Genomic DNA, 27,437 nt, shown 5'->3' with positions numbered 1-27,437 from the left:
GCAAAAGCACCATGCAATAGAACGGAAGATCAATATTTCCCCCTCTCTCCTCTCACTTTTCTCCCAACTGCATAACGTACATGACAACAGTGTCATAGTGAATGTAAACAAAATGTGGAAGAGACTCTATGAATTGAAAGTGGAGACACTCTCTGTATTTTTCTGTGTTTATTTGCTTGTTTGTTGCACGAGAAAAACTTTAATTCAGACTAATTCCTTTGCACGCTGCACTTTCTCCAGTGCAAGTAGAGATTTAGGCATATAGAGCACTCTAACCTCCTTCTGCCCTAGTGTGATAAACAGCAGAGGTTTCATTAAAGCTCTTCTATGTATGCATCTCATCTGCACTCAAGACCAAGGAGCATTAGCAAAGGACCCTGTCAAAATCTCATTTGCTCTTAAGGAAGGAAAGCAGGTAGAGGCTTAAAAAGCCCTTTTCTCTCAGGTGAGAGAAACTGGCTGAGGTATATAATGGACTTCCTTGCCACCCATGGCTACTCTAAGGACAGATAAGAAACCTAGCTGCTTAACCGCCAACTTGAATGTGCTTTATTATTATTATTATTATTATTATTATTATTATTATTATTTATTATTTATACCCCGCCCATCTGCCACTCTGGGCAGCTTCCAACCAAGTATTAAAATTCAGTGGTCTGTTAAACATTAAAAGCTTCCCTAAACAGGGCTGCCTTCAGATGTCTTCTAAAAGTCTGGTAGTTGTTCTTCTCTTTGACATCTGGTGGCAGGGCGTTCCACAGGGCGGGCGCCACTACCAAGAAAGCCCTTTGCCTGGTTCCCTGTAACCTCACTTCTCGCAGTGAGGGAACCGCCAAAAGGCCCTCAGCGCTGGACCTCAGTGTCCGGGCAGAACGATGGGGGTGGAGTCAATATGTCATTTATTTTGTAAGTCAGTCACTGGATACGTAGCAGGGTCAGAGATGCTGCATTTAAAGAGGGAAAGTAGGATAAAAATGTTTTAAATGAATATCCCAAACTCAAAAATCATCACTGGCAGAGCAATGGAACAGCAAACTTCTTTAACTGGGGCTGCTGGTGAGTGAACCTAGGTAGGATCTTACATGTGCAGAGAACGAGCTGTGTGTTTCCAGTGGTTGGAACCATAGAAACTGGATGACTCTCAATGCTTCTCCTTCCACTGATGTATTGGGGGCAGTCATGTTAGATATTTAAGACACATTCTACATTCACCCCCTTTCTCTTTCATAGCTCCAAAATCCCCTCCTGACATGGACATTGATTTGGAAATTTGGGACAACAAAACTATTACCAGTGGACTAAAGAACTACCTCAGGTGAGTAAGCTGTGCGATTTCAAAATTTCTTGTTTCCTGCTAGCTTAACAATATTTCTTTCACCCTGCAATCCCAGTGTAATATAATGGGGAAACAGCACCATATAATATCGGAGATAACCAGCCAATATTCATTTATTTTAATAGCTATCTGTTCCAGTTATTATGCACCATAAACCCCTCTGCTTGCGACGAGGCCTGTTTAATTTCTAAACGGTTATCTAATGTTCACAGCACCGGGCAGTAAATCTCTCTTTAATTGGGAAATCTATTCTGTCAAAACGGCGTAGCATTACTTTCCTAACACGACGTTCAAGTAGGGTAAACAAAACTATAACTCCTGGAATACTTCTGATGAATTTTGTAGTATAGGTGATTACATTTGTGGGGGTATGAAAAAATAAATAAATACCAGCCTGCCATTCTAGGAAGGCTCTATTCCATGTACCCTCATGTAGCAGAAGTAAGTTATGCTTCTACGAAGTAGAGAACCTTTTCTGTGTGCTGCCCTAACTTTGGAATGCCATCCTAAAGGAGGTTGATCTGGTGTTCTGCATTATAAGCTTTATGAGGGAGTGGGTGGCGCTGTGATCTAAACCACGGAGTCTCTTGGGCTTGCCAATCAGAAGGTCAGCAGTTCGAAGCCCCGCGATGGGGTGAGCTCCCGTTGCTCGGTCTCAGCTCCTGGGATATCTCTGACTGGCTGGCCCACAGGAATGTGCCCTCTCCGATATGTTGAGGAGAGGTGGTAAAGTATGATTTAGGATAGATAGAAAATTGATGCAAAAGGGTACTTTGAATTGCCAAGATATAGTGCAGCTGAAGGAGGAAGTATGACAGCTTAGTTATAGCTTAGTCCAAGCTTACCCAGCCTTGTGTCAGCCAGACATCTTTACTACATTTCCAAGAAAATATTCCTGTCAGCCCGCCAGTGTAGATACTATTGGGTTGTTGTTGTTTAGTCGTTTAATCATGTCTGACTCTTCATGACCCCATGGACCAGAGCACGCCAGGCACCCCTGTCTTCCACTGCCTCCCGCAGCTTGGTCAGACTCATGTTTGTTGCTTCAAGAACACTGTACAACCATCTCGTCCTCTGTTGTCCCCTTCTCCTTGTGCCCTCCATCTTTCCCAACATCAGGGTCTTTTCCAGGGAGTCTTCTCTTCTCATGAGGTGGCCAAAGTATTGGAGTCTTAGCTTTAGGACCTGTCCTTCCAGTGAGCACTCAGGGCTGATTTCCTTCAGAATGGAGAGGTTTGATCTTCTTGCAGTCCGTGGGACTCTCAAGAGTCTCCTCCAGCACCATAATTCAAAAGCATCAATTCTTCAGCGATCAGCCTTCTTTATGGTCCAGCTCTCACTTCCATACATCACTACTGGGAAAACCATAGCTTTAACTATACGGACCTTTGTTGGCAAGGTGATGTCTCTGCTTTTTAAGATGCTGTCTAGGTTTGTCATTGCTTTTCTCCCAAGTAGCAGGTGTGGCCTGATTTTGTAAGGCAGCGTCGCATGTTCCAAGTGCTGGCTGGAGACAAGAATCAACAGGTGATTCTTCCACTTGAGAATTCAAATAAGCAGCCAGACATACACAGCCCGGTAATCTTAACAATTGGAATGATCAGCCCTGTAGCAGAAAGGAATCTGGCAATTGTCCACAGTTTAGTAGGCAAGCGTGCTGTCCTCCCGCGTTGTCTGTTTCACTCCAGCAGGGCATGCCAGGATGACTTGATTGGTCTTTTCCAACTGTACTGTTAATTTCTCCTCCCAACTGTACTGTTGCTTGAAGTTTCACTTGGAGCTATCTTTCATTTACATCTTAGCGAGTTTAGCCTGGAGCAATAGTAAGGGACTATTTTGCAACCAACAAGAAATTTGGATAATGTACTAAACTCTTCTTCTTTCTCCCCCCCCCCAAAAAAAAAATGTTTTACCCAGGTGCCTTGCAGAGCCACTGATGACCTACAAGTTGCACAAGGATTTCGTCATTGCCGTCAGTAAGTGAAAATTCAGCCGAAAGCTGGTGACCGCAAATCCTTGGGAAACCTTGGGAGAAACTTGCATTCACCAGCTGCCCAGGGATTTTGTTTGAGAGATAAGGCTTAACAGTGGAAATATTGGGCATAGGGCCAAACTAGCTAACTGTGTAAAATCCATATGTGTAAACCCAGTCATGTAAAATAATAATAATTGGGGGTCTAGTTTTAACTCCGCTGCAATGACCTGGGTAGGGCAAGGCATGGGGAACCTTGAAGCTTCCAGTTCCTGATGAACTACAACTCCCATCAGCCCCAACAAGCATTGCCAATGGCCAGGGATGACGGGAGTTGTAGTTCTGCAACATCTGAAGGGCCACAGGTGGTGGTTATTTTTATTTATTTTGCACTCGCATAAATACAGTACAAAACCATTGATAAAATCCATGCATAACTAAAATGCACGAAGTAAGCGATTCCATCAAAGCATTAAGAGCATCTGTGATTAAAACATACAACAAAACAAGTCAGGTTTTTTTAAAAAAGCACAGTTGAAACCATTAGATTAGGGCATTTGAGCCAGTGGAATGCCAAAATCATAGATCATAGAACTGTAGGCTTGGAAAAGGACCCTGAGGATCATTTAAAGGTAAAGGGACCCCTGACCATTAGGTCCAGTTGCGGACGACTCTTGGTTTGCGGCACTTATCTTGCTTTACTGACCGAGGGAGCCGGCGTACAGCTTCCGGGTCATGTGGCCAGCATGACTAAGCCGCTTCTGGCAAACCAGAGCAGCGCACGGAGCAGTACCTATTTATCTACTTGCACTGCATGTTTTCGAACTGCTAGGTTGGCAGGAGCAGGGACCGAGCAACGGGAGCTCACTCCATTGCGGGGATTCGAACCGCCGACCTACTGATTGGCAAGCCCTAGGCTCAGTGGTCTCCCGCTTTTGTTGGACTACAACTCCCATCATCCCTGACCTCTGGTTCTGCAAGTTGTAGTCCATCAATATCAGCCCCATATGGCATGACCAGTGGTGGGGACATGCTGGGAGTTGTAGTCTGGTCACAACTGGATGGCAACAAGCTCCCCATTCCTGGTTTAAATCAATCCTTAGAGCTAAAATGCAGCCTGTTTTGTTCCTTGATTTTTTTTAAACAAACAAACCAATGTATTGTGTGTGTTTTGTTTTTTAACCATTATTATTTTAATAGAGTCTGATGACCAAAATTACAGGGTGGAAGCAGTCCATGCACTTGTTCACAAACTGCCAGAGAAAAACCGAGAGATGCTGGACATCCTGATCAAGCACTTGGTCAAGTAATAACTATTTTCTTTCCTTTATGGTGATGGGGCCGGGAGGAGAGATGAAAGGGAGGGAAGATGCTTCTGTATAGTTTATTTTCTGGCACCACTCTTCACCTTCCCTAATTGCTTCATTCCAAAGAGATGAAATTATTATTATTGAAAATTATTATTATTGAATTTATATACCGCCCTATATGATGCTTAAGGTGTCTAAGGTTGTGAGCAAAGAGCTGCTGACTGGAATTGTATTTGTTGCTGGAGCCCTGGAGGTTCTCGACAAATAAGCAACGCACATTAAATTAACAGGTTAATTGTAATTGCCCTCTGTTTCTGCCAGGGAGTGAGTCTGTGGAAAATGAGTCTGTGGAAAAGAAGCTCAAGGCCCTTTCATCTCCTGTAATACTTTCATGTCTTTCTAAAAAACACAAACTGAAATGGCACTGCTCTGCTTAGGCCTAATGTTTGTGTGCTGTAGGAAGGATTCTTGTTCCCTTCTCGTTTTCGTTTTGTTGAGCTTTCCAATTCAGAAAATATCACGGGGTAGTAGTTGATAATATGATATATAAAGTATGTGACATTAGAATTTTATTTGATACTTACCAAAGAAATTCAGGGAACTCAGAGGCATGATAGAGCCTAAGTTAAATATGTAACCTATATATGTGTATTTATGAATGTATGTATGTTTACTGAAAATCAATAAAAACTTAATTTACAAAAGAAAATATCACGGGATAAAGCCCATAAACAAATCTATTCGGAATAATTAGGTGTAATACTGGAGTGGATGAAGTGAAAAATGTTTATATATAGCGGACAGATGGAGAATCTGTCCATCTTTCTTTCTTTCCCCTCTCCTCTTTCTCTTTTTTGCCCCTGAATTAATGTTTTAGTTTGGACAAAAAAAAAAAGACATTTGATAATAATCTTTGTATTTTTATTTATAAATTGTTTTCATAAAATGAAAAAGCATCCCACCAAAAAACAAAAACAAAAAAGGGAATAATGAATGTGTTGGTAGAAAGGAATGGTGAGACATGAGGAGGGATGGTTGGTTTATTTCTAAATAAATTGCTTTATGAATTAGAATGGGTGACTTTCACATGTCAATATATGTGTTCACCTGCGTGGCTAGCTAAGATGCGCATTCTCATTTCCAGAAGACAGCAGCAAGCGATGGTTTTGCTGGTGTGAATCTGTGACCATGGGTACAATTTCTGTCACGTTGCCTCAAGCATAGTGTTTTTTGGTGGATTTGATTTACACGTTTAGTTGCATGTCAACAAGACCTGGTTCGTACATGCATGCATACTCATCGCTTGATTTCTCTGCACATTATTACTGGAAAGTACTACCTTTGGTGCTTTAAGGTAGGAGATCTATGATGGCGGCATTTTTTCATCTCCGCCGAGCTAAGCAGTTGGTCCCTTAACTCTTTCACCCTGACCTCACCACTGTAATCCATGCGACGGTCACCTCCAGGCTTGATTATTGTAACTCACTCTACATGGGTCTACCCTTGAAACTGACCCAGAAAATCCAGCGGGTGCAGAATGCCACGGCGAGACTCCTTATGGGGTCCTCACCGCGGGATCACATTCACCCTATGCTTCACCAGCTTCACCAGCTGCACTGGCCCTTTTTTATTGTAACTCGCTCTATGTGGGGCTGCCTTTGAGACTGACCCAGAAACTCCAGCGGGTGCAGAATGCCGTGGTGAGACTCCTTATGGGGTCTTCGCTGCGGGATCACATTCACCCAGTGCTATACCAGCTGCACTGGCTCCTGGTGGAGTACAGGATCAGGTTTAAGGTGCTGGTTTAAACCTTTAAAGCCCTATACGGCCTAGGACCCTTGTACCTATGGGACCGCCTCTCCTGGTATGCCTCATGGAGGACCTTAAGTCCTGCAAATAATAACACCCTGAATATCCCAGGTCCCAGGGAGTTTAGACTGGCCTCAACCAGGGCCTTTTTGGCTGTGGCCCCGGCCTGGTGGAACACTCTCTCACAAGAGACCAGGGCCCTGCGGGATTTGATATCTTTCCGCAGGGGCTGCAAGACAGAGCTGTTCCCCCAGGCCTTTGGTTGGGGTTCAGTCTGATTCTTTTCTTTCTGTATAAAAACAAGCATTAAAGAGGCCTCCTAGTCTGCTCACAGGTCCTTTATAAAACCAGTGGTAACAGTTGGCCCTGGAGAATTTTACTCTCAATTTTACCCATGGACTGCCATCTGTCCAGATTTTAATTTGCTCTGAACTAATTTTAAGATAAGGGAGGCAGGTGGCGCTGCGGGTTAAACCACAGAGCCTAGGACTTGCCGATCAGAAGGTCGGTGGTTTGAATCTCCACAAAGGGATGAGTTCCCGTTGCTCGGTCCCTGCTCCTGCCAACCTAGCAGTTCGAAAGCACGTCAAATGCAAGTAGATAAATAGGTACCGCACCGGCGGGAAGGTAAACGGCGTTTCTGTGCGCTGCTCTGGTTCGCCAGAAGCGGCTTAGTCATGCTGGCCACATGACCCGGAAGCTGTACGCCGGCTCCCTGGCCAATAAAGTGAGATGAGCACCGCAACCCCAGAGTCGTCCGCGACTGGACCTAATGGTCAGGGGTCCCTTTACCTTTACTTTAATTTTAAGATGTATTTTAATTGATTGCCTGTTTTTATGTTCTTATGTTATTTGTATACTGTGTTAGTTTTATGTTAGCCGCACTGAGCCTGGCTCCAGCCGGGGAGGGCAGGGTACAAATAAAAAATTATTATTTACTATTATTATTATTATTCATCGTATGATGTCGTAATCACCAGGTGATGATCGTGCATGTGTGAACCAGCTCCCAAGTGTACAGCAGTTAAAGTACCATAAAAGTGAAGTGATGTAGATGCTTTTATGTACGTTTTGAAAATTACATACCGAAAAACCTGTGATGTCACAAGTGCAAGAGATGAGTTAAAAAAAATCGAAATAAGAGTTGTGCAAATAAGCAGATCTTGCTTCTTACTCTGAGGACTGGATTGTGGAAGCTATTTTTGCATGCTGTGCCATCTTAATATAAAAGAAGAAGGAGGAAAATCACCCCATAACTCACACACCAGTCTGCAAATTGACAATATCCAAAACTTCACATTGGCCTGTAATAATAGTAATAGTTTCAGAAGACAGTGATTTTGTTTTTTTGGAATAAAGGATATTGCCACCTTTCCCTTACCTTTCAATACCAGATTACTTTTCGCAGCGAAAAGTAAAGTAGGCCTAAGGAAAATTGGTTTATTAAAAAGTTCTGAAAAAAAGTAATGTTCTAAAACTTCTGCAAGAACCTAAGCCTTTGAACCTGTTTGCAGATTGGTGGCTAGCCATTACTTAGAATGATATCAAATTCCATTTTCTGTTTTGTCATCTTTACTATCCAATTTGTCACCATGGTAATCTAAAGCAACATAATATTCCGTGTTGTGGGAGATAAATTCAGAGTGAAAGGGAAACTGGTTTAGTATTCCTACCTGTGTTTGGACCCTATTTGTCAAAGTCCCTTTCTGGATAAGGAACTGAAAATCTGCATAGCACCCTGGAGCCATCTGACTTAACAAAATGAAGCCGTGAAGCGCCATGATTTTTATTTTATTTTTAATACATATAGTTCAAAAATACAGAGTTCTGCAGGATTGAGCTGCTAAATTTGAAACTGGATACTTTACCGAACTCGGGGCTGCTGGCAAAATTGGCAGCCTTTGTTGGGTTCCTCCTGTAACTCTCTGTAATGAATAACTTGCCACATAACTGAAAAGGCTCCCTCCCTTTTACACTTCAGTGTCAGCCATGTTGACCATGGTCCACCTCCATCAGCAGCAATAGGCCTCAGGATGACAGTTGCTGGGAATTTCTAGTGAGAAGAGTGCTGCTGCACTCAGGTCTTGCTTGCGTGCTTCCTGCAGGCATCTATTTGGGCGCCATGGCAACAAGATGCTGGACCAGATGGGCCACTGGCCTGATGCAACAAGGCTGTTCTTATTGTCTTCCTCAGTCACCAAAAGCAGAGCTGGGTCTAGGAGAATCATGAGAAGATGGTGAAAAAACTCACTCTCCAGATATATTTTTATCTCCTCCCGTTTTTTGAGTTATGAGGTTTTTAAATTCCAAAAAAAAAAATCGCAATTTTGGCCTTGCCGGGCTATACAAAAAGCTCTTAGAAATAGGAAACAATCAATACAGGGTTTGGGGGGGGGATTTTTAATCACTTTTTAAAATTTTAAACTTTGTAATTTAACTTAAAAAATTAAACTAAGTTGATCAAGTGCCATATCCTATTAAAGCCCATGATGTTCTGAAGAGATTAGTATTTTCAGTTTTAAAATATATCAATTCTGGGCTGAGCTTTAAAGGGTTTTTTTTAGTCCGGCAAGGCCAAAATTGTCATTTATTTATTTTTTTCAAAATTTAAAACCCTCAAAAACAAGAGGAGATAAAAAAATTAAAAACTGAGATCTGGGACCTTTTCTTATACTACTGTTAGGAAACTGAAAATGAAAGCAATCGATATAAAATGGTAAGGTAAAAATAATTGGATCACTTGACATGGAATGACCCAATGTGAAATTGACCTAATCTAGTTGGCCCTGTTTTGGTGGGTGTTTCCTCTATTGCTTCCCTGTTTAGCAGAGAACCACTTCATAAAAACACAAGTGCTGCAGGTGTATCCTGCGAACACTCCATCCCAGGACCGAGAAAGTCCCCTTGGTGAGGCCCTCTTCTACATTGGGGTCTAAATCTTGCCACGCATATGCAGACATTACAGCAGGTCCCTGTTCCTTTCAGCATATAAAGGTAAAGGGACCCCTGACCATTAGGTCCAGTTGTGACCGACTCTGGGGTTGTGGCGCTCATCTTGCTTTATTGGCCGAGGGAGCCGGCGTACAGCTTCCGGGTCATGTGGCCAGCATGACTAAGCCGCTTCTGGCGAACGAGAGCAGCGCACGGAAACGGCATTTACCTTCCCGCCAGAGCGGTACCTATTTATCTACTTGCACTTTGACATGCTTTCGAACTGCTAGGTAGGCAGGAGCAGGGACCGAGCAACGGAGCTCACCCTGTTGCGGGGATTCGAACCACTGACCTTCTGATTGGCAAGTCCTAGGCTCTGTGGTTTAACCCACAGCGCCACCCGTGTCACAGGCTAAATGGCACCTTTCTGTAGCAATCCCTAGAAAAATCTTGAGTGATTCTGCCGAGTGAAGGATTTATGATGAGCCCGTGGTTCATCCCGCTCATCACTTATCCAAATAAACAAGCAACATTTTCACAGGCTTCATTCTAAATGAAGCGTTGAACCCTGCCATCTGGAATGAAAATGGTCTGATTTATGTACAGGTAGGATTGTTAATGCCTGGTGAATGGCACGGTCCATTCACCAATGTGTCTGTTTCACTACATAATGAAATGAAAACCTCTGTAGCATTAAAAGTCGACTAGGTGTTCCTAACCATAGATCATGTCTAACCTTTGTGTCGTTGGGAGTTCTTTTAAAGTGTGCATTTTTCAAGAAACCTCCATGGCCCAGACAGTAGATTTCTGTTGCCATCTGCTGATGAAATCATCCCCCAAGTCAACCCTGCTCTTGGAATGAAATGTGTACTGCAACACACTCTGGTAGTGCATTTTGGGAAGTAAAGGCCTTACTGAAACTGGCTAAGCTGCTATGTGGTCATGAGTAACCTTTAAATTTTATTATTTATACCCCACCCATCTGACTGGGTTTCTCCAGCCACTCTGGGTGGCTTATTACAGCATATATAAAAACATAATAATACATCAAACATTAAAAACATCCCAACACAGGGCTGCCTTCAGGTGTCTTCTAAAACTTGTGTAGTTCTTTATCTCCTTGGCATCTGAAGGGGCCAGGTCGTTCCACAGGGCAGGTGCCACTACCGAGAAGGCCCTCTAGGCCTGGTTCCCTGTAACTTCGCTTCTCGCAGTGAGGGAACCAGCAGAAGACCGTCAGCGGAGGGAAAGAAACAGGGAAGTCAAAATGACCAGGGGACTGGAACAACTCCCTGGAAACGAACGAGTCTGAATGTTGGGAGATTTAGAACAGACAAAAGGAAGTACTTCGTCACACAGAATCCAACTTCTTTGAGGGAAAGGAGAATTCAGTGTGGCTTGCAGTACAAGGAATCCCATTCATATGCTCTAAGACATAATGAGTTGTGTAGGTTTCTGAAAGCCGAGTGTGCATAGGTCCTAGGAGATGCTGTGTGGGGAGCACAATGCAGAAAGTGGTTGTTTAGGATATGTTTATCATAAAGTGGTTTGAATGAACCAACCCAGTCTATGGCATGAGGCTTTTAGCTCCAGTAGCTTTTGCAGAAAGATTCAGATTGGTGTACTTCGGTTTATGCTACACACTGTCAGCTTCATTTATTTGTGGCCCTTTCTAGAAAAGAAGAAAAGAAAAGCTGAGAGCCAATGAAAAATGCATCTTGCTTGGTTTCTGCCTCAGTTAGGAAAAAAAGTTCATAACTGAAGTGACTTGTTTTTAAATTCAAGAGAAAAAATGTTTGTTGTAGTAATAATTAATAATAATAATAATTTATTATTTATCCCCCACCCTTCTGGCTGGGTTTCCCCAGCCACTCTGGGTGGCTCCCAACAGAATATTAATTAAAAACACGATAAAACATCAAACATTGAAAACTTCCCTAAACAGGGTTGCCTAGCACGAGTTGGTTGCAGAAATGCATTGAAACTTGCAGCCTTTCTTAAAATATGCAGGGCACAACCAGTAAGAATATTTTTGGAATTCTTCCAGTCAGCTTTCTTTTCCATGAGGGGAAACATTTACGTCATTCTGAGGTGTCTTACCATGTCAAAATTATAAGCCTGATAGAAAGAATAAATAATAACCCTGCACTTCTGCTGCACCTCTTCTTCGAACAGGAAGTTAGTGGGTGATGATTAACTTCCTCCTTGTTTTAATTGTTTTGTTTTCAGGGTATCACTACATAGTCAGCAAAATCTCATGACCATCTCCAACCTTGGAGTTATCTTTGGCCCCACACTGATGAGAGCCCAGGAGGAAACCGTGGCTGCAATGATGAACATCAAGTTTCAGAATATTGTGGTTGAGATTCTCATCGAGCATTATGAAAAGGTAGAACACTGGAATCTTGTAAAACTTATTGAAAGGCACACACTTAAAAAATAAATAAATTCAAAAGCCAATAAATATGGAACCTCGCAATTGCTGTTCCACAGCCTAACTTACATCCCGTTCATGTTTGATAATGGCAAGAGCAGCTTCTTCTTCCTTGATTCTTATGTTAGTTTGTGGTAGACCCTGCAATCATCTTCTGAGGTCCAGAGGAGGACAGCATAAGAATGGGCCTTTTCTGTGTTGGCACCTTGTTTATGGAATGCTTTCCCTAGAGAGACTCACCTGGCGTCTTCATTACTTATCTTTAGGTGTCAGGCGAAAACATTCCTCTCCTACCGGACTTTGACTGGTTAAACAGTCTGTTACCGTTTAAATGTGTCAAGGGGGATTGCTTTTTTGATATTATGTATTTTGTGTTTTTATGTTGTAAACCTCCCTGTGCTCTTTGGATGAAGGGTGTTGTATCAGTTGTAGTAGTAGTAGTAGTAATAATAATATAGTAATAATAATACAGTGGTACCTCGGGTTACAGACGCTTCAGGTTACATACGCTTCAGGTTACAGACTCCGCTAACCCCGAAATAGTACCTCGGGTTAAGAACTTTGCTTCAGGATGAGAACAGAAATCATGCTCCGGCGGCGCGGCAGCAGCAGCAGGAGGCCCCATTAGCTAAAGTGGTGCTTCAGGTTAAGAACAGTTTCAGGTTAAGAATGGACCTCCGGAACAAATTAAGTACTTAACCCGAGGTGCCACTGTAATAAATAGTAGTAGTAGTAGTAGTAGTAGTAGTAGTAGTTTTTACTGCTAAATCAAAACATTAGGCTGGCCGTTGTCTCTTGACCCTAAATGAAATATAGCTGCTCCTAAAAGATTCTCAGTTATCCTTGCTTTTAACTGACAGATATTCCACACAGCCCCAGACCCCAACATCCCTCTTCCACAGCCTCAATCCCGATCGGGCTCAAGAAGGACGAGAGCAATCTGCCTTTCCACAGGCACTCGCAAACCCAAAGGACGATATACCCCGTGCCTGGCAGACCCAGACAGTAAGTGAATCTTACTCCACTAGCACATTCTCACTTACTGAAGTTGGCAGTTAATGGATGGTAGCAGTTGTTTTGTTCTGAGCATAAAGGGGTGCTGCTCTACAGAGCACTCTCTCTCTCTCTCTCTCTCTCTCTCTCTCTCTCTGTGTGTGTGTGTGTGTGTATGCAGAGGCAAATCTTGCATTATCCCCTGAAAGGTTCCAAGCTTTTGCTGTTTGTTTCAATTTACTATTCTGCACCCCACCCCACCCTGGCCCAAGCAAGTCCATCTTGATGTGCTAAGGCAGAGTGGAATTGGTTTAGTTCGAAAGACAGGTAGAGTTATCCCCATTCGTTCGCCCTCTGCACCAGTGAAATCCACCAAGGAAATAGCTTCCCATTCTGTGCCATCCCATCAGCAGAGAGATGCATGATTGGTTGCAGAGCACAGTCTTCAGAGTAAGAGGGTGCAGCATCCCTGCTCAAAATAAACTGGTCTGGTCTGGGTCATTGCCTGGGCGAAAGACTGTGTGGGAGCTCATGTATCCTGCCTTCAGCTCCAGGATGGAAGAAAGGCTGGGTGTTAATGGAGTAGATTTATGAAGTGGTGTCACTGTGCGTTTTAGAGGTGTTGATGGAATGATTTCTGCATGCCTGGCAGAGGAACTGCAAGTGTTTATTGCCCAATGGTGGCATTGCATTCATTGCTGGTGGATTGAGATCAGGGCTTATCGCACTTCTATGTCTGGAAGGCTATAAAGATAGTTTTAGCTCCTAATGTCATCCAAATTCTGCTTGAGGAAAGCCTGGCATATGCAACCTGTGTTAAGTAAGGGTGCAAACCTGCACGTATTTTCTTAGTTGGCAAATTCTGCTTCCTCTAATCACAAAGGGTTACTAAGCTTGATCAGAATGCTGCAGTTCTACCTCCTGACCAGTGGGGGAGCCCCACTAAGTCCTCTGACTTCTGAGCCTTCACTCAGTATGGCCCATGCATTTAAAACCCATCATCATAACAAGAAGAGCTCTTTTACCTCTTTAAATTAAAGCCAGGATTCTCTGGATTCTTTAGCCAATACCAAATTATGTTGGATTTCGTGCCAAGGAATAGAACTTTTTTTTAATGTTTAAATTTTTTATTTTTTAGCAACCACCAAAACACAAACAGTGAACCCCCCCCCCCAAAGCGGCTGATTCATTGGGTACACATAATCAATAATAACATATTGAAAACAACCATATGTACAATTTTATATATGTTAAGACTCCTCCATCCATAAGGTTTATTTAACTTTTAACATTTTAATTGCCCCAAATTGTTCAAACCTACCCAAATAATTCAATATCTTCTCAAACCAATCCTCCCCTTTCTCATTTAAACCCTTTCATTCTGTGTATCTTCACAGTTAGATATTCTAAAATTATAATATTATTCAGTTTTTTCCTCCATTGGTTCACCCCTAACTCTTCTGCATTTTTCCAATTACTCGCTATAACCTGTCTGGTTGCAGTTACCACCAGTTTTACCCATTTACAAGGAATAGAACTATTGGAAAAACTCAAGTCCTGGTGAAGACTGGCACTCTCCATTTAGACCTGTAGTACTTCATATGGTGTTGAATTCCAGAACACATAATCCCTGAGTGTTGACCGACTTGGTTGGGGCTGCTGAGGTTGGAGTCCCAACATATGGAGGGGCCACAGATTGCTCACCCCTGATTTAGACCATGCTTGGATGCTAATGAGCAAGTAGTGCTGCCCTCCTGCCCACAAGAAAGCAAAATTGCACCCTGGTAAACATCATCTGTTCTTCCACCTCCTCACCCTTTCCACCTTACAGCTGATTCCTACAGCAGTAGCCCAGACAGCACCCCGATGGGCAGCATAGAATCCCTTTCATCTCACTCATCGGAACAAAACAGCACCACGAAACCTCCATCTTCTCAGCCCAGGGATAAAGCCGGAGGAGTTCCATGGATTGCTTCGTCCCCATCATCCAACGGGCAGAAAAATTCAGGCCTTTGGACGCCGAGTCCTGAATCTTCCTCAAAGGAGGACACAGCCAAAACAGACATGGAGTCTGACTGCCATAGTGTCACGTCTGTCACCGGTCCGGAGACCGTGACTCCACCAACAGACCTGACCAAAAGAGGACTATATAGTCTCTCCGGATTGAAAAGGTCAGCGGCTTCCTCCATCCGGTCCATCCCTTCCGCCGAAGGTGAGCCCTGTGTGTTGTGTGTTGGCTTAGAGTTAATAAGGAAGATTTAGGGTTGTATCCAAAGTAACACTACGTGAACCTTTGATTACTGCAAGGATATGTACTTGATTGGCAGAGCATTCCCTCTTCTCCCCTCCTGCCACTTCCATCTGTTCTGGGGGTTCCCCCCCCCCAACCCTCTGGATCACATTTGAGGGGAGGGGAGGGAGTGGGAGAGAAGTCCCATTGCAGAAGCAAAAATCATTGCACTGCCTTAGTTGCATACTACCTGGCATATTTAACATTATGTGCAAAAAAAAAAAAAAACCAACAATGAAGAATATAAAATGAAACTGGTGGTGCTCCTTTAAAAAAAAAAACAACCAGCCCATAAGGATGTTTTTCTCCACTGAATTTTGGCTAACTAGACAGATCTGGCAGAGCACCAATAAAAAGTTTAATAAATAGAGGGTGTTTACAGCTATTTGGGCATGTTTTGAAAATCCCTCATAAGGATAGAATCGTTGAAGAACAAATCATCACAATGCTGCTTGCAATAATTGCGCGTTTCTGTGTTAAACTTCCATGTTTATAATGTATCTAAATTGACGTTGGCTATAATGATTATTTATCCGTTGCTGTAAGTTTAGATAATTAGAAAAAAGGCAAAAAAGATACCCCACCAAAGCTTAGTCAAACAGAAAATTCCAGGTCACCAAAACCTGGGGTGTCAGTAGTTTCTTCACCATTTTTGAGTCATGTCTGGATTTTATGCTAACCGATCCTGGAAACTTTGGCAAACGCATCGTCTTGAGAAACATCTTTATCATTTCCAGTGACTACATTGCAGAGCCTATCTCTCATCTCACCCAGTGATAAAGATCAGGCTGCTTCATTATAGTGTAGGCTTGTTTCTGTATACTGCAGGAAGTTTCCTCTGGCAAACATGTCATTGAGCATTAGCAATACATGGTGCATATGCAGCAGGGGCAAATTGCAGAGGCTTGGTCTCTGCCTCTCTGCCGCAAAGTCCAGGAAGGTAGATTTTTAATTTACGTTTTTGCAAGGTAGAAGCAAGACGAAGGTCAATCCTTTCCTTACCATAGGAGCTTTATACCAAGTCAAACCATTGGCCCATCTAGCTCTGCATTGTCAACACGGACTGGCAGCAGCTCTGCAGGGTTTCAGGCAGAAGTCTCAGCCCTGCCAGGGATTGAATTTGGGACTTAACCACAGCCTAGGACTTGCTGATCAGAAGGTCAGCGGTTCGAATCCCCACAATGGGGTGAGCTCCCGTTGTTCGGTCCCTGCTCCTGCCAACCTAGCAGTTCGAAAGCACATCAAAGTGCAAGTAGATAAATAGGTACCGCTCCAGTGGGAAGGTAAACGGCGTTTCCATGCGCTGCTCTGGTTCGCCAGAAGTGGCTTAGTCATGCTGGCCACATGACGTGGAAGCTGTACGCCGGCTCCCTCGGCCAATAAAGCAAGATGAGCACCGCAACCCCAGAGTCGGCCACGACTGGACCTATTGGTCAGGGGTCCCTTTACCTTTACCTTTTACATGCAGGAGAGATGCTCTGCCACTGAGCTTTCCGCTACAACTGCCTCTCAGCTTGCTCTCTCCACTGCATGCGGCAAACAGGCGATTGGAACAAACCAACGGGGAGGTCAAGTACTACCCTGAGCGAAACAGACAGTAGAGCACGAGCCTCTTAATCTTAGAGTCATGGGTTTGAGCCCCATATCATGCAAAAGATTCTTGCATTTCAGGAGGTTGGACTAGATGAGCCTTGGTTTTCCTTCCAACTCTACAATTCTATGATTCTTTTTAAAAATAATACATTTTTATTAATTTTTAACATATCATTTCCAACAGTCATTTAACATACATTTTGTCTTATACAATATTTTAGACTTCCGTCAACTACCTCTGAAGAGTTTCCATTCTTTATCACTTAACCTGCATTTCTTAATTTCTCTATTACTTTTAATTATGCTTAACCAATATTCTCTTCTTAATCTTCCTTGCAATATTTCGCATAATCCTCCTTACAAAACTTCTTGCAGTCCTACTAGCGTAATCTGTTTATTACAGTTGCTTTTCAGATAATTCAAATATTTACTCCAGTCCTCTAAGAATCTCTGGTCCCACAGGTTTCGAATCCTTCCTGTCAATTTGTCTAATTCTGCATAGTCCATTAACTCCATTTGCCACTCTTCTTTCTTCGGTAATTCTTCTTGTCTCCATTTCTATTAATATTAATATCATTCCCTACAATGCCAAGTAAAAATGCTTCTGGCTTTTTAATGAATGTATATTTCAACATCTTTTCATCTCATTATATACCACCTCACAGAAGTTACGATTCTATTATTCTAATGCCAATCGCCCAGCTCCTTGTGGTCTTGCAGTGAGGTGGTGGCCTTTTGTTTTCTCGCCAGATGCTCAATAATGTTTTTTTTTTAATATGCTTGAGATCATTTTGTGTGACGCTGTTTTACTCAGGTAACAAAAGCTGCAGCGGTTCGGTACAGAGCTTAACTTCTCTCGACGCCAAAGAGACGCCCAAGGCCCCAGCAAACCCAGACCTGCCTCCAAAAATGTGCAGGAGACTGCGGCTCGATACGGCATCAAGTAACGGCTACCAGAGACCAGGATCTGTGTAAGTCAACCCAGAGGGTTGTGGTGCATGTTTGCATGCAGGCATTTGGGTCCTCGGGTTGCTCTGAAGAGCGTGTGTAAACCAGAAATTATTTTGTATGTTCCAGGGTAGCAGCGAAGGCCCAGCTGTTTGAAAGTGGTGGCTCACTTAAGCAGGCTCCCTCAGGAAGGTAAGTTGCACTTCACAATTCCTTCTTCAGTGTTCCGTATATATACATGGTTTCATTATCATGCTCTTGTTTCCACCGTGCAATCATGAAGGCCCAAAACTTTTTTTAATAAAAAACAACACCCCAAATCTAAGTATTCAGAGTAAAAAGAACTTGGATTTTTATTTTATTTTTTGGTGTGACAGTGCCCACACCTTGGGAACTCTCCACCTATTGACATTGGACAGGTGCCTTCCTTGTTCTCTTTTCAGTGCCTGCTTTTCATTTAGGCTAGCCTATCCAGACATGTATGGGACGCGGGTGGCACTTTGGGTTAAACCACAGAGCCTAGGACTTGCTGATCAGAAGGTCGGTGGTTCGAATCCCCGCGACGGGGTGAGCGCCCGTTGCTCGGTCCCTGCTCCTGCCAACCTAGCAGTTCGAACGCACATCAAAGTGCAAGTAGATAAATAGGTGCCGCTGTAGCAGGAAGGCAGGCGGCGTTCGCCAGAAGCGGCTTAGTCATGCTAGCCACATGACCCGGAAGGTGTACACCGGCTCCCTCAGCCAATAAAGCGAGATGAGCGCCGCAACCCCAGAGTTGTCCACAACTGTACCTAATGGTCAGGGGTCCCTTTACCCTTTACCTTTATCCAGACATGTAGAATACTGACGTGTGGTTTTTAGCTTATATTTTTGAAGGTTCTAAGTTGCGGGGTGTTACAGATAATTTCATGGTTTTATTATTTTGTAAACCACTTTGAAGTTTGCTTGATTGTTTGTTTGTTTACAATTAAGTGGCATATAAATTTTATGAAATAAAGAAATTTAAAAGTTGGGAAAGCCTCCCTTCATTTGAAGCGGAACTCAGGCCTGCTCGGATTTGGGTTTGTCCTCAAAACAGCCCTTCTGCCAACTCACTTTCTATTTCCAAAGAAACAACCCTTCCATTTGAGAAAGGAGAGGGTTAAACAGTGCTAGAAAGATATCAGTACAGATAGGAGAGACCAAGAGGTGTATTGGTTGATCTGGCCCCATAGCTGACCTTCACAGAATCTTCTCTGTTCCTTGTTATGCTTCATTAGGAATATTCATCGGTGGGTTGGCTGATTTATTATAAGGATTTTTATACTGCACCTTATGGGCTATTTACAAAAGGAATAAAATAATTAAAATGTAAACAAAATAAGTTTTAGCCCACAAAATGTAACTATAACAAGTTGAAAGGCCAGACTCAGGAAACCACCAGCTTCTTAAAAATAGAGGTGCCTTTATATAACCATCTTAATGTGTACTAGAAGGCCTTATCTTATTCCAGAGAAAGAGAAACTTCCTAAAGGACATGTTCCACCTGACAATGTTACTTTCACACCCTCTCTTCCTGGCTGCATCAAATGAAGCTATCTGCAAAAAGATAGCATCTCACCTTCACAAATGCACACAGTGAGATCTTTTCTCAGAACATCAAAGCTCCTTAGGCTGCTAATAGTTCAAGGTGGGTGATTAGCAATCGGGAGCAAATCGCATTTCGGTCCACAGGCTCAGGAGATGGGAAAGAGCAGGCGCAACAGTTGGCTGCAGAACAAGCCAGAGATAACAAAAACACCATTTGCTAGATGATAGATGAACTGGCTGCAGTCAGAATGCCAAGTCATGGTTTGCACAAACCACCAAGCTGTATTTTGCATTCCAGACATACAGGCAAACTTACCAAGTCACTCTTCTTGATGTAGTGTCTGAGAGAAAATTCAGTGCTGATTAGGAAGGAGCTCTGGATGAAGTCAGAGCTTTCCCTGGGCTGCATGCAGGAAGCATCTGGGAGACCATGGGCTAACTCCCAGCACTATCAAGGATAAATGATACATGATTTAAATCGTATTAGCAGTGAACTCCTGAGGCTCCCCTCCCCAGCTCCTTTCCCTCTCTGCCTTGTCTTTTCACTTCTCCTAAATGATATCGAGTGCCGGAACAACTTGGCCACAATAAGGAAACTTTGCCCATGGTATGACTATTTTCCACCTACCCACTTTGACTTTCTGGCACCCTGTCTGCATAATCTAGCAATTCTAAAATATAGACTCTCTTTTACTCTCGTAAGATTGAATGTTTTGCCCTCGGCTGTACTTGAGGGACGATTCCAACAAATTCCACACAAAAAAACACTTATGTCTCTGTGGAGATGGCAGTACAGAATCGGTGGCGCATGCCCTTCTGGCTTCCACTCTTTAAAAGACTTGAGGAATGAGGTCATCACCCCTCTTTTATTGTCCATTCCAGGTCACCCAACCACTGCCACAGTATCCTTTCTCTTGGCAGATCAAGATGAGCAGGCGACAGCAAAGGTTGCAAGGTTTTTAGCTGGGGCAATTAGAATAAGATCTACTATTTGACTATTGATTCAAAGCCCTAAAATGTATTTTATATAATTGACTTTTTATTTTTACTCTTCGTAAATCGTATTGTTGTTTTATTGCTATGGCTGATGGCTGGCGCAAATAAACATTCATTCTCTGCTAGGGCAGTTTCTAGCCCCCTTCTGCCTTTCTCATTCTTCAGTTTGCATGCCAGCCTTCTATGCTGCCATCTTGAATAGATTACCTGGTTGCAGGGCTGTCTTATAAGCCGCTAGGCCAAAGTACTGTTTAGCACGGTCACTAACTGCATTCAGCGGTACCTCAGGTTAAGTATTTACGGTAATTTGTTCTGGAGGTCTGCTCTTAACCTGAAACTGTTCTTAACCTGAAGCACCACTTTAGCTAATGGGGCCTCCTGCTGCTGCCACGCCGCCGGAGTACGATTTCTGTTCTCATCCTGAAGCAAAGTCCCTAACCTGAAGCACTATTTCTGGGTTAGTGGAGTCTGTAACCTGAAGCGTATGTAACCTGAAGCGTATGTAACCTGAGGTACCACTGTACAAACTGCATACACATCCTACATTTAAAACACATTTCCCACCACCCAAAAAATCCTGGAAACTGTAGTTTAAGGCTGCTGGGAATTGCAGCTCTCTGGGGGGGTAAATGACAGTTCCAATGATTCTTTGACAGCAGGGATGTGCTTCAAATTTGTTTTCAATGTGTGGTGTGTACACAGATTCAGGTAGGTAGCCGTGTTGCTCTGACGCAGTCGAAATAAATTTTAAAAAATTTAAAAATTGTCCAGTAGCACCTTAGAGACCAACTAAGTTTGTTCTGGGTATAAGCTTTCGTGTGCATGCACAGTTCTTCAGAGTGCCCCACTTTTTTCTGTCTTGCACCTCTCAATCAATGGCCACTTCATTGACTGCTACCAGCAGCGTTCACAGTGTGAATGTTTCTGTTTCTGTAGCAACATAAACCATGCTTGTTTGTTTTTCAGGCAAGCCAAAGCCATGTATTCCTGCAAGGCTGAACACAGTCATGAACTCTCCTTCCCTCAGGGAGCCATATTTTCCAATGGTAAGACTTCTCCCGTTGTTGTTGCTGTTGTTGTTGTTGTTGTTGTCATAGCAGAAACAACAGAGAGTCCTATGGCACCAAAAGGACTACATTCGTGTTATACAGTTAAAGCACTACGGCATCGCTTTAAACAGTCATGGCTTCCCCCAAAGAGTTGTGGGTGCAGAGAGTTGTTTAAGAGACGCCCCCCCTATTCCCCTCCTCAATTCCCAGAGTTCCCTGGGAAGAACGGTTGTTAAGTTTGCTAACCCACTCTGGGAACTGTAGCTCTGTCAGGGGAATTAGGGGTCTCAGAACCCTTAAGAAACTACAACTCCCAGGATTCTTTGGGGGAAGTTCGAAGTGGTATCTTGGTGTGAATGTGGCCTGACAAATTTGTTAGCTTCTAAGGTGTCACAAGACAGACTTCTCCCCTTTCAGATTAGGTGCCATGTGTGTTGTTGTGCGTCACGGTCATCATTATGTAGTCACAAGAGAGTACTGAGGCACCTTCTCTTTTTATTTTCTTCTTCATAGTATATCCATCTGTGGAACCGGGATGGCTCAAAGCGACGTATGAAGGCAAAACAGGACTTGTTCCAGAGAATTACGTTGTCTTTCTCTAGTAATAGTTAGCAGACAGCAGCATCTTCATGGTATCCATGGTAACAAGCAATAAGCACTGTGATTTATATATATATATATTTAATCTGACACAGATATGGGGGTCTGCCAGTCAGCCCTGTGTGTGGCAGATTTGATTTCTGCAGCCGCTTACAATGTAGCTCCTTATAAACGGAACAAACCTGGTGCAAATACTCAAACTGGGTTTGTTTTGGGATGTTTGAAACATGGTACTCTTTTGGTCGTCTGCTGCTAGCAACCAGAAATTCATTTTATTTTTAAGACAAAATGATAGCAGCCAAAAAAATAAGGAGCTGAAAACAAATCGTTGTTGCTTGGGAAAGCTCTGCCTTAGCCCCCAGCAACTAAGCATTTGATTCTCAATCGGTCCCAGCCATTTCAGAGAGGTCTTTGATTTTCTATATTATTTAAACTTGCGATAAAAGTCCGCAGAGATCACAATTTGCAGATGCAATACATGTCATTTATAGGGCTGCAAAGGCAATTAGTTGGAGCACCAGTTTAATCAAAAGCGTGCTTTTCGTTTTTAAGAAGCATTTTTTAAATACAATTGTGTGTTTGTGTATGTTCACTACTTTGTGTCTTTTCCATATAATTATTATTAATAAATTATATTTATAGAGTCCGTCTTCCCTGAAATGCTGTAATCCTAAATTGGAACACCAACAACAGGAGTAATTTATGGCTTTTTTATTTATTTATATTTCCTTTGCCTTTGGTCCTTCAGACTGGGGGAAGGTGTGGTGTTTTTCCATTGGATAAACAAAAGCAAATAAAGCAAAGAGGACCCTGAAATTTACACTGTCCACGAGGCAACAAGTGAGAACTAGTAATTTTGAGCCTTTAAATAAAATCTGTTCTGTTAGCTCATATTGACACATGCAATGGTTTTAGGCTCTTGAATTATTTTCTCTCGCAAATTTAACAAATACCTTTGTGGAGTGTCTTCGTTTCATATGTTCTGAAAATTATGCCCAGAACAAGTATGTATAGCACTTTCGCAACAAGTGAAACATTTCGATGGGCTGATCGATACGAAATATATTCCGTATTAATAAATTCAGTATTACAAGAGGTCCGCTCAAAATCCATGGTAAGACATTACAATAGAAACAGAGATAGCAGTGGGACCCAGAGCTGCCAACCAGATAGACAGCACTCAGGTGGAGTTACTGGTTTAAATAAATGGTGCCTCGACCGAAATGTGGCTACACATCTCCACAGAGACTCATCTGTTTCACACCTGGTTGTTCATCGTTGGACCATAGCCTCCACTGATGACTTGCATGTGCGAATGGACCACTGCAGGCCTAACAGTACCGTCAAAGCCTTTCAAAATGCTACAGATAAATCTTGCATGTACAGTGGTACCTCGGGATGTGAACGGGATCCGTTCCGGAGCCCCGTTTGCATCCTGAATGGAACATAAGACGCGGTGGCGCGTCTGCGCGGGTCGCATTTTGCTGCTTCCGCGCATGCACATGACGTCATTTTGAGCGTATGTGCGAGCGGCGAAACCCGGAAGTAACACACTCCATTACTTCCAGGTTCCCACAGAGCACAACCCGAAAGCGCTCCACCTGAAGCATATTCAACCCGAGGTGTGACTGTATAGGCTTGCACGCCATGCTTTTCAGCGGTGTCACATCACACATTTCGCCTGCCCATAATCATGTGTGGAGGAATCAAGCGATGGCCATGCATTGTGGACCATTCGCTGTTTCATGTAGACTGAGAAGGATCTGTTTTGTCTTGGAGCAACGGAAGTAACTGAGAATAGACAACTCCAAGCAGCCAACAAATAAAATTAGCAGCAAGACCACTTCTTATTTTACACTCCTCCACTACAGTATGCATTCCAAGAAAGGGTATTGCCCAGGCAATTGGCATTAATGGTTTACCCTGGTTGATATTTAAGTGCCTAGTAAAGCCACAAGCTTTAAGTGATAATCTACCTCCTCCCTCTTCTCATTAACCTTTGACATCTAGTGAAAAGGACTCCTTGGCAAAGCTTACCATCCTATAAACACATAGCTATCCTATTAAGAACGACTTTGTAGCTCTTAAACAAACCTAGTGGAAATAGTTCTTTATTTCTTTGATGAACATGGTACTCTTTCGGTCATCTGCTGCTGCTGGCAACCAGAAATTCATTTTCTTTTTTAAACGGAATGATCGGTTGTAAAGGCATTTCTGTTGAGGTACTGTTTGGATTCTGTGTGTTGATGTTTGAGTATAGAGTTCCATGAACTTCCATCGCACGTTCTGCTCGTAGGACAGAATTGTGATTACCCTTCACAAGAGTCCCCTTCAGTTTATCTCTGAACGGTCTTAGGTTGCGTTCGTAATAGTTCCCGGTAAATGTGAGACTTTAGAAATAAATATTATAGTTCTGTGTCATTGCTTACGTTTATACAGTTGAGAGGAAAGGGGGACTGTTAGGGCTGTAGATCTGTTTGGAGGTGCTGTCCCATGGTCTGTGCCATATTCCACCAATCTACAAGGAGAAACATGGTGCTCAGGCATTGTCTCATTCTGACATGCTGAAGTATTTGAAGGAATATTTCCCCAGGTGAAGCCTGTTTCCTCACACATGGCAGTATGCACTGCCATATGTTCTTGCGACAATTTGCAAGATTATGTGGTGCAGTATTAAATGGTCCCAACTTGCCAAAAATTCAGGCGTTCAGGAGCCATTGCACTCTTGTCCTCTTGGATAAAATGGGCCTTTGAGGTTCTTCTTATGTCCAATGGTGCTTGGACTGTACATTCATGTCTTATTCCATTCCAGAGCGCCAGTGTGGTGTAGTGGTTAAGAGCGGTGGACTCATAATCTGGGGAACCGGGTTCGCGTCTCCACTCCTCCACATGCAGCTGCTGGGTGACCTTGGGCCAGTCACACTTCTGTGAAGTCTCTCAGCCCCACTCACCTCACAGAGTGTTTGTTGTGGGGGAGGAAGGGAAAGGAGAATGTTAGCCGCTTTGGGACTCCTTCAGGTAGTGATAAAGCGGGATATCAAATCCAAACTCTTCTTATTCTCCACAGATTCATTTGTGTAAATCACTTTCGTAGTACACTATGGCCAGGGGGGATGGTCCAAGTAACCCTGACTACAGCTACTTTTCCATTCACCCACAATGCTCCTCTTCACCTTTAATTGTGTTTTTTGTGCCATCCCCTTGAGGAAAGGACTTTCACTAGTCATGGCGATAATAAAAGGAAGCAACAAAAAACTATTTCTGCTGCTAAAAATGAGCACCACAGTTTGACTCCCTGCTTCTGCTGCCACACATTTAATTTAGACCTTCTCTGTATAGAGTCTCTCTGAGGTGAGTTTTGATGGATAAACTAGTGAGCTCACTGGATAAACATTGAGCCATTGAGCAAGCAGGTGTTATTTATCAAAAATCAAGGGGATTGCAAGGTTGCTCCTTGCTTTTATATCACATATTTTCAATCTGGCCACATAAAATAAAGGCTGTGCCGGGCCTCTTAAAGGAACTAACGACACATCAACACAAAATGCTCTTCTTGGAGCCTCTGTGGCATTATTTGTGTTGTTTGGAACAGGAATATGCCACAACATGAGCCACATTCAGGCATTTTAAATCTTCCCAGTTATGATGAACCACAGGGTCAAGTACGAGTGTTTGTTTTTTTAAAAAAAAACTTCAACTCCCATCAACTCCAGCCAGCATGGCAAATGGCCAGAGATGATTGGCGTTGGGGTCCAAAACATCTGGAAGGTACCATGTTGGGAAAGGCTACCATCCATTTTGGCAAATCCATTGGGAGACTTCATATGAATTGCACAGGAAAGCTGGCAGACTCAGCCAATAGGGAGGGAGAAGGTGTGACTAACACATCACTTGCTTGAGTCAATTCTTAACGAACATGCTGTCCAGGGCAGGTGGGGATTGCATTTGGGTACACATGGATCTCTCCCACATGTGCATCTCATCATACATTTTAAAGACAGGAGCTTAAACTGTGCTGGCAAATTGGACTTGCTGATCAGAAGGTCGGTGGTTCGAATCCCCAGGACTGGATGAGCTCCCGTTGCTCGGTCCCTGCTCCTGCCAACCTAGCAGTTCAAAAGCACGTCAAAGTGCAAGTAGATAAAGGTAAACGGCATTTCCGTGCGCTGCTCTGGTTCGCCAGAAGCGGCTTAGTCATGCTGGCCACATGACCCGGAAGCTGTACACTGGCTCCCTTGGCCAATAAAGCGAGATGAACGCCACAACCCCAGAGTCGGCCATGACAACCTAATGGTCAGGGGTCCTTTACCTTTACTATTTCCTCCATTGGAAATTGAGTTTACCAGACCGAAGTGAAATCTCTAGGTAGAGGACAGGTTTGAATCTCCAGGTGGACAAGAACATCTTCCCTATACAAGTGAAGCAGGAATGATCCCCTCACTTCGACTTGTGATCACCTGTATTAGCTAAGGTTTCAAATGATCAATTTGCTCATTTGTTTGACTTTTATTTGAGCCTGGCTGGATTGGGGCAATTCCAGTTTGCCAAATCTAACTTAATTGTAACATTGTTCATGGCAGCTTTAGTTCATTTTCTCACAGAAAACTGGAGTCCCTTGTAATATTTTCTGTCGGCCACTGAAAACTACCATGCAGCATAATACAGTTGCTGCACATGTCAGTATTTCATAATTTATATGGCATTGCTCTGATTATCTGATGCTCTTTGTAGGTTCCTTTTTGCAAGAAGGTCCTCCGTGCTTTGGAATGTAAAAGATGCAAATAGGACTTGGCAGTTTCTACACCTGTAAATTCCATTTAAATTAATAAAAATTAAAAAAAAAATACAGCTACTAGAGTTTTATATAATTTTGAGGTATTGTTTTGTATTTTAATATTTGGAATCTGTATCCAATAATACCACAAAGTCGAATATATTTAAGAAGTGGTTGCAAGTAAATTATAGAACTTTTTTTTTTGTTTATATGTAGTGTGATTTAGTAATTATCTGCACCCTGTACAGCCACCTATATGTGTATGTGTAAATAATAACCACCAGCATGTACTTCCTGGTGCATTTTGCTACTTCCATCTATCTGTGTAGTACTTTTACACTAAGAATGTAAGAAATATTTAAAATAATTAAAAGTTCCTTTTGTTCCTCCTCCTTTTGTATATGCTTATTTATTATTTAAGTGCCAGGCAATGCACTGCCTGCAAACCCTCTCGTCTGCCTATGAGCTTCGGTCCCTTCCTTTGTGAACCAATCCAAAGTTCTCACGTTAGTGTTTGAAGTCCTAAATGACTAAGGTCCCAGATATCTGAAATATCAACCCCTTTCAAGTGTTAAGATCAGTGGGGCTAGGTTGTTCCACCACCCTCAGAAGCTCAGGGTGGTGGCCTGCAATAGGGCCTTCTCTATGGCAGCCCCCTAAGATGTGGAACTCTCCCCCACAGAGGTATGTCTGGCGTCTTCACTATGGAACTTTTGACAAATGCAGAAGATCCTCCTCTTTACCCTGCCTGACTCCTGAGATGTATATTTGTGATTGTAAGTTGTTTTAAACTGCTTTTAAGATTGCCTTTTAGTTGTTGTCACCTGCATTGGGAC

General features: G+C 43.0%; 1 protein-coding gene across 1 annotated transcript in view; it reads left to right on the top strand.

The window, feature by feature from the left end:
• Positions 1 to 26,990, top strand: part of ARHGAP42 (Rho GTPase activating protein 42) — a 168,458-nt gene extending 141,468 nt beyond the window's left edge. Inside the window, exons 15-24 of the mRNA XM_083736395.1 lie at positions 1,231 to 1,315; positions 3,254 to 3,312; positions 4,509 to 4,614; positions 11,588 to 11,747; positions 12,653 to 12,797; positions 14,617 to 14,997; positions 17,483 to 17,639; positions 17,746 to 17,808; positions 21,145 to 21,224; positions 21,741 to 26,990. Of these exons, the coding sequence (XP_083592521.1) occupies positions 1,231 to 1,315; positions 3,254 to 3,312; positions 4,509 to 4,614; positions 11,588 to 11,747; positions 12,653 to 12,797; positions 14,617 to 14,997; positions 17,483 to 17,639; positions 17,746 to 17,808; positions 21,145 to 21,224; positions 21,741 to 21,829 (1,325 nt within the window). The 3' untranslated portion in view covers positions 21,830 to 26,990. The remainder of the gene's footprint in view (positions 1 to 1,230; positions 1,316 to 3,253; positions 3,313 to 4,508; positions 4,615 to 11,587; positions 11,748 to 12,652; positions 12,798 to 14,616; positions 14,998 to 17,482; positions 17,640 to 17,745; positions 17,809 to 21,144; positions 21,225 to 21,740) is intronic.
• Positions 26,991 to 27,437: the final 447 nt, after the last annotated feature.

Source organism: Podarcis gaigeae (genome assembly GCF_964106915.1).
Source record: "Podarcis gaigeae genome assembly, chromosome: 4".
In the NCBI taxonomy this organism is placed as follows: domain Eukaryota; kingdom Metazoa; phylum Chordata; class Lepidosauria; order Squamata; family Lacertidae; genus Podarcis; species Podarcis gaigeae.
The sequence above is the reverse complement of the archived record's forward strand: the minus strand, read 5'-3'. Positions and strand labels throughout refer to the sequence as shown.